This window comes from Emydura macquarii, unplaced genomic scaffold (genome assembly GCF_026122565.2).
Source record: "Emydura macquarii macquarii isolate MOO-44397 ecotype Brisbane River unplaced genomic scaffold, CSIRO-AGI_Emac_v2 contig_3249, whole genome shotgun sequence".
Taxonomy (NCBI): Eukaryota; Metazoa; Chordata; order Testudines; family Chelidae; genus Emydura; species Emydura macquarii.
The window spans coordinates 244,188-256,968 of NW_027133386.1; the positions used below are offsets into that span (position 1 = coordinate 244,188).

Consider the following 12,781-nt stretch of genomic DNA (forward strand, 5'->3'; position numbering starts at 1 on the left):
CGAAAAATGTTGCAGTTTTACTCTCAAGCCCCAGTCTCACGGCCTCACTAGTAGACCCAGCTTCTTAACTTCCGTTGTGCACCCCACGTCATGGCTACAGCTTCTGGGATACCAATTTATCTCCATTAACAAAGGGCTCCTGGAGCAATCTGAGTGGGTCCATTTAGCGTAACGCATGAGGTATGGCGAGCCCTGGAAATACTGTCACTGAGAGCACTCACATTCATGTAATAATAGCAACTAGGCGGTCTTTCCAACCTCTCTGTTCCTGTGTCTCAACGCCTGCCATCTCACGTTACCTGCCCAACAGGCGGTGGAAAGGAATAGTCAAACTCTTGCCTGCAGAACTGCTCCAACATGGTGTTTTGCTTTTTTTTTTTATGTGTAATTTCCCATGTAAAGGTTGACTGTCTGGAGAAAGATTTCTGAACTGGAGGGACCTTTGGTCTAATTTGATATCTAGAAGGGATTCAGGACTAGAGGGACCAGCTGTCTAACCCAGTATGTAGACAGGATACAGAACTGTCCCAGTAACTCTGATCTGTTATGTAGGAAGGATATAAGATTAGATGGATGCTTGTTTTTAGCAGGTACATAGTATGACTATAGGAACAGATGGACCATTGATCAGATGCAGTGTATGGGGGTAAGGATTTCAGATGGGATGAACCAATGGTGTTTTCCAGTGATAGAAAGCCTAAAGGAATAGAGCAATCATTGCTCTGATCCACTGTGTAGTTGAGATACAGGACTAGAGGGACCATTTATCTTTTTCTTGTCCGGCATATAGAAGGCGTGCAGGGACAGGTGAACTATTGATCTGGTGACGTATGTAGAAGGGATACAGGACTAGAGGGACAATTTTTCTGGTCCCCTGTGCAGAACGGATGCCAGAATGGATGGACCATTGTTCTGGTTCAGCCAAAGTCAGATTTCCAAAGTGATCTGTCTCTCACTATCAGGATCTGATAAGAGAGACCTATTCCTCCCTTCTGGTGGGATTTCCTCCAAGACCTTTTCCACTCGATTCATCCAGTCCTCTGGAATCCAGAAACTCAGTTCAAACCCAGACTCGGCTCTGATGTTTCTTTATTGGCATCTCATGATGCTATGGCTAAGGTGATCAGGCCCAGGTGTATGGCGTGGGGGTTAGGGTACATCCTAGTAAATCAGATTACACACACAGTCTAAAACAGACTAACACACGTGCGTTACAGTCTACATTTCATCACACGCTCTGTGATTGGCTTACTGATTTTGTGGACCAATCCCTGGACTATCCATGCACTAGAAAAAGTGCTAGCAAGCAAAGCTGCCCCCTGCAAGCTCATCACACATCACTCCTCATACTATTTCTTTAACTACTAGGTACATAATATTTACAAGGCCACTTGTGAATTCCTGCTTTGTGCATTGTTAACCTGTTTCCTTACTTCTGTTCTCTTGCGTTGTTCCTGCAAGGCGACGCGTTGTCTTCCTCAGGGCGCATATCACCTCCGTGTTTCTCAGGCTGTATATAAGGGGGTTGAGCACTGGGGTGACAGTGATGTAGAAGACAGAGCTGGTTTTCAGCTGCCCCATGGAGGAGCTAGACCTGGGTCTCAGGTACATGGAAATTACCGTCCCAAAGAACAGGCTGACCACGACCAAGTGAGAAGAGCAGGTGGAGAAGGCCTTATGCCTCCCTGTGGTGGAGGGGATGTTCAGGACTGTGCCGAGGATGCAAGCGTAAGAGAGAATGATTAAGGAAAGCGGGCAGACCAGCGTGAACACACAGCTCACCCACATGACTGTTTGTGCCTGGTCCTTCCCGGCACAGGCCAAACTCACCATGGCCGGCATTTCACAGAGGAAATGGTCTATCTCTCTGTGACCACAGAAGGACAGCTTGAAGGTGGACGCAGTATTGATGGCGGAAATCAGGAAACCGCCCGCCCAGGCAGCAGCCACCATGGCCACGCACTCCTTTTTGGCCATGCGGAGAGGGTAGTGCAATGGGAAGCAAATGGCGACGTACCTGTCGTATGACATAACGGTGAGGAGGAAGCACTCCGTGATCCCAAAGGAGAGGAAGAGGAACATCTGGGCCATGCAGCGGGCCAATGAGATGGATCCCTGCTCTGCCAGGAGGTGGGCCAGCATCTGGGGCAGGACGCTTGAAGTATAGCCGACCTCCAGAAGTGACAGGTTGGCGAGGAAGAAATACATGGGGGTGTGGAGGAGAGGCTCAGCCCCAACCAGGAGAACGGTGAGGAGATTCCCAAGCAGGGTCACCAGGTAGAGGGAGAGGAATCCCACGAACAGGGCCAGCCGGACTTCTGGATGACTGGAGAGTCCTAACAGGATGAACTCCTGGGGCATAGAAGTTAGGTTGCCTTCTCCACTCCTGTTCATTTTCTCTGCAGGTGTAAAGGTAAAGGGGAATGATCATCATCATCTACTGGCTCTCAAAATTTCCAGACCACTGCGCCCCATTCAGGAATATGATTTGTCTTGCAGACCCCCAAGTTTCACCTCACTTAAAGAACAACTTGCTGACAAAATCATACCTAAAAACACGAAGGTGTCACAGCGTGCTGTTACTGCAAAATTTCTCATTTTTACAATACAATTATACAATAACTCAGTTGGAATATCAGTGTTGTTCTTACATTTCACTGTGTAGTGTATAGAGAAGTATGAACAAGCAATTGTCTGTGTGACATTTTAGTTTGAACTGACCTTGCAAGTGATTTTTATGGAGCCTGTTGTGAAACTAGGCAGCTGCCCAGATGAGTTGATGTCCCCCCTGGAAGAGTGCTGCATACCCCCAGGAGTACGTGTAGCCCTGGTTGAGAGCTGCTGCGGTAATCTATTCAAGAGACACGGTGGGGGAGGTAATATCTTTTACTGGGCCAGCTCCAGCTGGTGAGAGATAAGCTTTCAAGCTACACTCCAGGAGTTGGCCCAATCAAAGATATCACTTCACCCCCCTTGTCGCTCTCATTTCTAGGGACCAACAGGGCTACAACAACACAGCCAAAAATCACCTGCAGTACTGATCAGCCCCCCCCACCCCTTACCGTAGCGTCAGAGCCCTCATAATCACTGTTGTATTGATCCTCCACCCCACCCTGGGAGGCAGCGCAACGCTGTTCTCCCCAGTGTGAAGGTAGGGAACTGAGGCACGCACGGTCTGCCTACACCAGCGGTTCCCAACCTCAAGGGCCACAGATACCATTTGTACAACCATCAACTCATAAAAAACGTATGGACATGCACGCCATTAAGGACAACAAAGCACCACGTATTGAAAGGAAAAATTTCAATGCCACTGTGCTCCTTTTTACATGCACTATTTTACACCTACCAATGACTCGCTGGGTGTCACATGCTCACGGACAAAGCCCTAGTGTAGACGAGTGACTGTCACTCCACCCTGAAGCACATGGCTTGGCCGCTAAGTCACGGCGGGTGACAAACTGGAAGGCCCTGATTTTTAGGCTCCTGCCCCTCCTGAAGCATGGTGGGTCCTGGCTGCTCCACCTCCTGCCCCGCCGCCATCCACTGCAGCCGGACAGAAGTCGGTCAGTGAGGAGGCTACCTCCTGGCTGATCTCCCGTCCCCTTGGCTGCACAAGGATCCTGCAGGGGTCTTGTAGCCCCACGGCAACACGCTCCGCCCGGGTCCTCAGGCAGCGGCTCCCTTCTGCAGCCAGTGGGAGGGGAGTGGTGGGCCACTTTTGGCCCCGGGTCACAGGTTGGGATCCACTGGCCTACATGGCATTGTAAACCCTGCTCTGTGGGGCCCAGGCGTGTGGAGTTGGTGTTTCCAGGCTCACGCCTGAGCGCCCGCACTGCATCGTAAGCCTGGGTTTACGATGGCCAGAGCTGGCTCCCACAGCCGTGCTGACGTGTCCACGCCACGCCGGGCAGACTTTCTGACTCGGGTCTGCGGCGTGAGCTGCGTCTACACAGCAAAAAAACAGGGCTCGGACCTGAGTCACGGCAGAACCCGGGCTCTGACCCACCCCCCTCGCAGGGTCCTGGGACCCAGACCCTGGGTGCTTGCTGAGCCGAGTCAGACTGATTTGTGTGTGGATGGAAGGGGGACTTGGGATCAAACCTGAGTCAGAGCCCAGGCTTAGTGCACGGTGTAAGCTCTCTGGGGAAGTGCCAGATCCAGGGGCAAAGAGTCAGAGTTTAAGGCCAGAAGGCATCACCAGTTCATCTAATCAGACCTCCTGTATATCACAGGCCACCACCACCCACCCAGCGCCCTCACCCTAAACCCAACCACCAGAATCACACCAAAGAATCACAGCCCTCAGGAGACTAGACAGAGAAGGGGAGGGACCATGGTCCCCGCGCAAGGCAAGAAACTATTAAATGAGCTATACCCAGATCAGCCTAGTAAGCGACCCGCACCCACACGCTGCAGAGAAAAGTGAAATCCCCAAAGGTCACGGCCAATCTGACCTGCGGGAGAATTTCTTCTCAACCCCAAATGTTGTGAGGAGTGAGATTCTGAGCTTGTTAGGAAGAATAAACTAGTCACACGCCTGACAAATCTACCACCGAGCCGGCACGGGAACCCGGGTCCTCCACGCCCCGTTCTGGTATCCTAGCCGGACAGAATGTCACCAGCGATTTTAGTTTAGATAGTCTAGCTCCTGCTCATCAGAAAAGGAGGGTATCTTCATTGCAGGAACTCAGTGATATTCAGTGGAACTGACCTGGGAAAGCAAGAACTCTTTTGAAGGACAGAAAGAATTTGACAAAGCTTGAAGAATGCAAGAGAGAACAGAATTCCTGCCTTGGGACTTTTTAGGGTGTTTTACCTCAATTATTGTTGTTGGATGGTGGCATCCTTTTGCCATTTAACACATAACGATTAAAGCATCCAAATATTACAATTAAAAATTCAGTTTGCAGGCTGTGATTTTCAGAGGAAGCGAAGGGAGTTAGGCATCCAACTCCCAATGGGTTGAGAGTACTTAACCCCCCTAGGTTTTTTCAGAAATGCTTTCCCTGTTTATACAACGCCTAGCACAATGGGGTGTTGGTCCATGACTTACACCACCACTATAAATAAAATATTAATATTGTTATACAAGGCACATATTTTAAGGAAAGGCAACAAAACATCCATTTCCCCCAGAGAAGACACTGGTATTTCTTACCTCTGTTATCTGCATTGAACCTAGTGAAACAGTTCTTGGGGTTCTAACAAAACTGGTACTTGTGGTCATCTGTATTGACGAGGACAGTTGCAGTGGTGAGATGGAAACAAATTTCTCAGTTGTCATTTGTATGGCTTAGATACAAATGTTTAGGGAGAAATGTGGAGTGAGATACTTCCTCCTGTCTTTCAGAATGTTAGTTAGAATGAATTGTGTTGTGTTCCGTGAAAAAAAAAGATATCCCCTTACTGTAGAGATGGTGGGTAAATGCTGTAGGGCTACAATTCAGGACAAACACATAGGAACCTCAACGCCCAAATCATTCATCTCTCCAGCCGATATGTTGCTCAAAGAAAAAAAAGTTGTTTTTCCATGAGAAAATGTTTGAGAGAATTTATACCTGGCCCCGTCTGAAGAGAGCTTTGCTTCCCCAGAGGTTACTTTCAGCATGAATAGTCAAAGGAATAAATTACTGACTCGCTCCCTGGTGCCTTGAACGTTCAGAGTAAATCACAATGGGAAGCCGTGTTGACATGAGCAGAAATGCGCACCAGAAGTTTTTCCAGAAACAAACACTTCATTACATTAAGGTAGACATAAAGGTTTTGGGTGGACACCGTGTGCTTGGTGGTGTGACTTGTTAGAGGCCAGGGAAATGATCATGAATATTCACTCTGATATCCTGCCTTCCATGTCCAAATCTAACTTCCTCACCTTTGTAACAGCAGGGTGCACTTACCTGATAAATTAACCAATTAACACCTTTTGGCTCATTATCATATACGTCACCTACCGCTAACGCCAGTTTGTGTTTAAACGCCTGCCAACAACTCTATCCAAAAGTCTCCATGCCCAGAATCAGTTCCCAGTATTCGTGCTGTTGCCTGGTATCGTTATGCACCAACTCCCCCTCTTGAGCAAGGCAGTTCCCCAAATTCTAGGGTAAATCTAGGGTAAGTGTCAGGCCAATTTATCTATGTTGGGGCCGGAAGCCTACGTTACTTCCACTAACTTGTGGATGCCACTGTCTTATAGGACACAGGCATGCGGGTTCCTTGTGTTACTGCGGAGTAAAATAAAAGGCCCAGCTAGCTCTACGGGTGTTGTTTTCCTGAGGGCGCATTTCACCTCCTAGATCCTCAGCCTGCCTGTGATCGGGGTCAGCACTGGGCTGACAGTGGTGTAGAAGGCAGAGCGGCACCATGGCAGAGCTGGATCCAAGTCCCGGTCACATGGAAATAGTCGTTCCAAAGAACAAGTCGAGTGGGAAAAGCAGGAGGAGAAGGGCTCACACTTCCCTGCTACTCAGACACCAGGAGGTCAATAAAAACAATCCCAAAGGCATTATTTTGTAAAAGGAAGCGCCTCGTTTTTAAGCCGACCTCTTGAGTTTTGGGGGCACCTGGTTCATGGTGTTTGAGCAGCTGGGGTTGGCAGTACCCGCTGGGAAACTGAGTCAGTGTGGGGGAGTGATGTATGTGCAAGGATGGGAGATAAGGGAGAGGGCATGGTAAGGTCAGAGCTGGGTTGGAAAGAGGCCAAGAGAGGGGAGAGGATCGGTGTCAAAACGATAATGTTCTGTGTACTGTAAAGTGTGTCTGTTTTTGTTTTGAGAGACGGGGTGGGAGCAGACGAGAGCTCTCCCCTTTCTCCTGCGACTTCTCCACCTGCCGTCCCAGAAAGAATGCTTCCAAGCTGGATCCTTGACCTCAAATATAATCCTGAGTGGCTAGCCAAAAATGTAGGGTCTTGCAGGTTGTTCCAGTTAGGAGAAATTGATGCTGCCGGCTGCTATCCTGTTTATTTTAAAAAAAAAAGTACAAAGTCCTGTTTCTCTGAACATGGGAGGAATCGAATAACAGGAGACAGAGCCCTTGATAACAGGCCCAAACCTTTTACACCTGGCATGCCAGGAAAATAAAGATGAATCTTTTCACCACACTGCAGATTATTACAATACTGTTTATTATTTGTATTGGAGGAAATCCAAATGGGTCCCCCCAAGCTTAGGGATCAGGGCTAGACAGTCCCGGGTGGTCTACAGACACAGACAGATTCCCTGGCCCAAAGCAATGTAAGGCTTAGATTTTGAAAGGTGCCTAGGCAATTTGAACTCCCAATTTCCATTAACATCGCTGTGATATGGACACCCACATCCACAGGGGACGTATTGTATTTAGGCTGTGATTGTTCAAGAGAACTAAAGGAGTTAGGTGCAAACCAACCAAACATTTTTTATTACAAATTATGAACAAAAACCTTTCCCATTTAAAATTTCAGTGAAAATCTTCAATTTTTGAACTTAAAAAAAAATCTCAATACTTAGTTTTGTTGAGAATCCCGATTTTCCATTAATTTGGTTTTTCAAAAAAATCAAAAGTGTTTTTTTTTTAAATGTGATTTTTTGGGCTGTCACGTGCACATTTTCCCCTCTCTTTTCCTTTCATCGTCTCATCCCCATGTCCAGAGAGGGTGGGGGAAAAAAAGGAGGAAACGTTAAAAAAAGGGCGAGAGGGGAAAATCAAAAATCGACTATTATTTTCGCTACGTTTTTGAAAACAGAAACAAGTGGGTCTAAAAAACAACCAACAACATATTTTTGCATTGAAAAAATTCATGGAAATCAACCTGTTTTTACAGAGTATTTAGATATACATATATATAATATTGCCTTTTTTAAAAAATAACTGTTAAGTTTAGAAATCTAGGCGAGGTAGTCAATTGTCCCCTTGGGTCCCCTTGAAAATGTCAACTGAGAGAGTCTTAGGAAATCCATTTTCTTTTTAAAGTTCTCCTCAGAGCCCCTTTTACCTCCTTGTTCCTGAAGCTGTAGATGACTGGGTTTAGCAAGGGCGTTATCACCGTGTAAAACAGAGAGAGGAACTTGTCCCACTCCCAGGAGTGGCTGGATTTGGGCTGTAGATACATACAGCTAGCGGAGCAGTAGAAGAGCGTCACCACGATGAGGTGAGTGGAGCAAGTGGAGAAAGCTTTACGCCGGCCCCCCGCCAATGGTATCTTGAGGATGGTGCATAGGATGCAGGCGTAGGACCCTGCTGTGAAGACGAAGGGTAGGACAGTGATGAGCACGCTGCTGGCTAGGATTGCAACCTCGTTTGGGGACGTGTTGATGCAGGCGAGTTTGAGCACCGGAGGGAAGTCACAGAAGAAATGGTCAATCTCGTTAGGCCCGCAGAACGGCAGGCTGAATATCCAAGCTGTGTTTCCCAGTGGGATGAGGCTACCACACAGCAAGGAGATCAGAGTCAGCCGTATGCACACCCCCTTGGTCATTTTGGCTGTGTAGTGCAGTGGGTGGCATATTGCCAGGTAGCGGTCGTAGGACATGGAAGCGAGAAGAAAACACTCGACTGTACCGAAGAAGAGCAGGAAATACATCTGTGCCGCACAGCCAGCAAAGGAGATGGATTTATCCTCCAAGAGGAGGGTGGCCAGCATCTTGGGCTGAGTGACCGAGGTGTAGCAGATCTCCAGGAGGGACAAGTTCCTGATAAAGAAATACATGGGGGTGTGGAGGGCAGGGTCCGCCAATGTGATGAGAACAATCAGGCTGTTCCCCACCAAGGTCAGCACGTAGACGGCGAATAGCAGAGACAAGAGGAGAATCTTCATGGCCCAGCGGTTAGGAAAGCCGAGGAAAACGAAATACGCCAGGCTGGTCTCATTTGCTCTCGGAGCCCAAGTGGGAGATGCCATCTGGGGGGAAAGAAATGGAGGTTGGCCATGTCATTAGCTGACACAGCGACAAAGCCTGCTTCTGCCACCCCTGCTCACGTTGCCTGGCACCTGCAGGTGCTAGTGGGACTGACCGCTTGTGGAGTACGGTGCTAGGCGACCTGACTAAATGTCACAGAGCAGATCCCTGTCTCCCAAAGGAGGTCACTTTGCAGACAGAGCCACCAAATAACCAAGGTTGCAAACCTGACCAGGCTGGGAAGTCTCCAGGAAGGAAGCCGCAGCAGGAGGGTTTACGAGCAAAGGTCAAAGGACTGTTCTGATAGATCTGGAATTGCAAAGAGAGAAAATACGGCAGGCCGAGGAGAGAGGCTGAAAGCTGCATTGTTTCATGAGAAGGGGATCGCAGCCGACCTGGCTGAAAAGGGCTGGTGAGCAGTGCGGTAAGGCCTGCCAGTCACTAATTAGGTCAGGCGGGGTTCTAGAAGGCGTCTTATGATTTCATTTCAAATGGAACCCTTCGTTTCCAATCTTTCCACCTGCTAGCATTTAAACCGCCACTTGTGGGCAGGTACACTTGTGCTTGCTTTCACCATAACGATATTGAAGGGCTGTGTGTGCAACGAAGCCATGTTCTGAAGGGAGATGGGAAAGCGGGTGAGCGGGGCGAGTGTTTCTCTGCGAGCAGCAGATCTGTGAATTCTGTGGGTGTCCAGTGGAAGAGGGGCTGGTCACTGCAGAAGGATGCTCAGAGAGCTGGAGAGATGGAACAGATGAGGCTTCCATAATCTAAGGGCAGGCACTAACGAGGTGTCTCCCAGGGCTGAATACACATAGAAAGCATTGCAGTTACCTGCTCCGTAGCACTATGCATGCATGAAGAATGATGCACTGTACAACGGTGGATTAGTGCCATTTATGATTATTTCCCTCTGTTCAGCACTGGTGCGGCCGCATTTGGAGTATCGTGTCCAGTTTTGGACCCCCCACTACAAAAAGGATGTGGACAAGTTGGAGACAGTCAAGTGCAGGGCAACAAAAATGATGAGGGGGCTGGAGCACAAGACTTATGAGGAGAGGCTGAGGGAACTAGGCTGGTTTAGTCTGTAGAAGAGAAGAACGAGGGGGGATTTGATAGCAGCCTTTAACTACCTGAAAGGGGGTTCCAGGGAAGATGGAGCCAGGCTGGTCTTAGTGGTGGCAGATGACAGAACAAGGAGCAACGGTCTCAAGTTGCAGTGGGGAAGTCTAGGTTGGACATTAGGAAAAACGTTTTCCCTAGGAGGGTGGTGAAGCACTGGAATGGGTTACCTAGGGAGGTGGTGGAATCTCCATCTTTAGAGGTTTTTAAGCTGAGGCTTGACAAAGCCCTGGGTGGGATGATTTAGCTGAGGTTAGTCCTGCTTTGAGCAGGGGGTGGGACTAGATACCTCCTGAGGTCCCTTCCAACTCTAATATTCTATGATTCTATGTGTGGTCTCCTGGTTAGGGCACTCTGGAAAGCAGCTTTCTATTTTTGGCTCTACCAATTATCTGCTTTGGGGCCGTGGCCACTTGCAGTTTGTTCCCCCCGCCACCCTTTGTCTGTCTTGTCTGTTTTGGGATTGTGCACTTTCTGGAGCAGGGACTGTCTCGTGCTATACGCTGTGATGTAGTTGCAAAAAGAGCTAGCGGTGCTGGGTTTTGTTAACAGGAGCATCACAGGGGAGACCAAAGAAGGCAATTGTCTTGTTCTGCTTAGAACTGATGAGCCCTCATCTAGAGAATTGTGTGTGGTTCTGGGTGTCACATTTTAGGAAAGATGTGGATAAATCAGGGAGTATCCAGGGGGAGCAACACAAATGATAAAAGGTTTAGAAAACCTGACGTATGGCAAAGGGTTAAATCAACCGGAAATGTTTAGTCTTGAGAAAAGACTGTGGGAGGAACCGGTAACAATCTGCTAATGTATTCAAGGCTGTTGTAAAGAGGACATGGATCAAATTGTTCTGCAGAGCCATTGAAAGTAGGACAAGAAATAACAGGCTTAATGGGAAACGAGGGAGATTTAGGTTAAAAATTAGGAAAAAACTTTCTACCCAAAGGGTCGTTAAGCTCTGGAACGGATTCCAAGTCAGGTTGTGGGGTCCCCAACACTGGAGGTGTTTAAGAACAGCTTAGAGAAACACCTGTCAGGGCTGGGCTAGGTTTCCTTAGTCCAGCCTGGGCTAGATGACCTTCCGAGGTTCCTTCCAGCCTGATGTTTCTGTAATTGTGTGTTTGTACAGCACCTAGCTCGCCGATGGAGCTGCCGTCTCAGTTTGGAGCCTCCGCACCATCCCACCACACAGGGCGTTTTATTGTACAGCCGGGGAGCCCAACATACCGAAATAAAGTAGCTTGCCCCGAGTGTCACAGCAAAATAAGGGCATATGCACAGAAAGAATGCCAGTCTTGTGGTTCCCGGGTCTGTGCCCAACTCCAGGGACTGCATTACCATCTCTGAGAGAGAAAGAGAGAGAAAGACGGGTTGTTGAAGGGGGCATATAAACCTCTCTCTTCCTCCTCTTCTCAGCATGCCTAAATTTACAACCTGCACAGAGTTAGGGGAATAAAAGAGCAGCCGTTTGGGATGCTCTGCTTGGACTTGTTTTGAATCCTAACTAACTGGAGGACGTTTAAGGAAAGAGAAGGACTTACCCCTTCAGCATACGGGCGTCTCTCTCCTGGCTTCAGTCTTGGTGCCCAGATTTATCAGCTCTCTGCTGGGCCTCTGGGGACATAATCCACACAGCCGGGAAGACGTTTCTCTGAGGAATTCTCAGAACAAACAACAACATTTTGTGCATTATTTCTTTTGGGTCTAATTATGTGCCTAAATAGCTTTGGAAACCTGGCGTTTTAGGGACATTTTGCCCTTAGTTCTAGTGTGCCTGCATTGTTTTCAGGTTTTGTTTGTTTAAGGACAAGCTGAAATTTTCTGTGTGAGAAATATCTCACATTTTTCCAGCCGGCTCTGTTCCACGCTCCGTTTGAGTCAAGATGCTTGTCCGGCTATCTAGCCAAACCAAGCAATGTCCTTCAGAAGGAAAAGGCCACTTCAGTATGTTGTACGCCTGGAATGAGTGGCATTATCAAATGCCATTAAGCACCCATCTCCCACTGATTTTCAAAGGATGCCAGTGGATTTCAGTGATTAAAAGCCACTGTCAGTTTCTGGGAACTCCGCTCTATTTACCATGTAGCTGCCGTGGTATCGTCTACATTGGAATGTCTTGCCTTGTTTTAGCGTCACTGATTCAGAATGGGGAAAGGGTTCCACAGGGATCCAAATTTTAGAGTAAAGGCAACTTCCTTCTTTCCTGCCAGAGCACTGCGGTCTGACCAGGTGGCAGACTCTGTTCACTGAAGTCTCAATTAGTTCCCCCAGTGATGGCTGACTGAGCAATTAGTTAATCAGAAGGAGAGGCTGGGGGAAGTAAGGAACCAACTAGCCCTCAGCTGGCTAACCTGATAAAAAACCAGGAGGCAGCTTCTGAGAGAGAGAAGCCAGATTGAAAGAATGAGCAAGATATGGAGATTTCTTTGCCTCCTGGAGCTCTGCTAAAGAGGGACTGACAGATGTAGAGAGTTAACAGCTGTGCTGTTGCACTGTACGTGGGTTGATGGAATGGCTGGGAATAAAATATGGACTGAATGCTAAAAGAAAGTGGGTCTGAGCCGTTTCAGGGGCATCAGAGGATGATGAGAGCACATCTCCTAGTCTTTCTTTCTCATCTTTTGGTTTGTAGAAGGGATATAAAGGGCATCCATACACATGCTCTCAGCATCTCTGATGTAACTTCAAAATTAGAGCACGTTGGCTGGGAGTTCTGAACTGGCTCTATGCTGAAGCCAGGTGGAAGCAGAATTGACAAGGGTCTGTGGAAGCGCAGCTAGGTTTGG

The 12,781-nt window shown here is 48.2% G+C and overlaps 2 protein-coding genes across 2 annotated transcripts; both read right to left on the reverse strand.

Moving 5' to 3' along the window:
- Positions 1-1,416: 1,416 nt before the first annotated feature.
- On the reverse strand, positions 1,417-2,394 carry LOC137142794 (olfactory receptor 2D2-like). The gene has a single exon (XM_067532262.1). It carries the CDS (start codon positions 2,392-2,394, stop codon positions 1,417-1,419), a length of 978 nt encoding a protein of 325 aa, XP_067388363.1.
- Positions 2,395-6,190: 3,796 nt separating this feature from the next.
- On the reverse strand, positions 6,191-8,878 carry LOC137142795 (olfactory receptor 10A7-like). Its single transcript, XM_067532263.1, has 2 exons — positions 7,951-8,878; positions 6,191-6,279 (listed from the first exon to the last, which is right to left on the reverse strand). The coding sequence occupies exons 1-2, from the start codon at positions 8,876-8,878 to the stop codon at positions 6,191-6,193; spliced, it is 1,017 nt and encodes a 338-aa protein (XP_067388364.1).
- Positions 8,879-12,781: the final 3,903 nt, after the last annotated feature.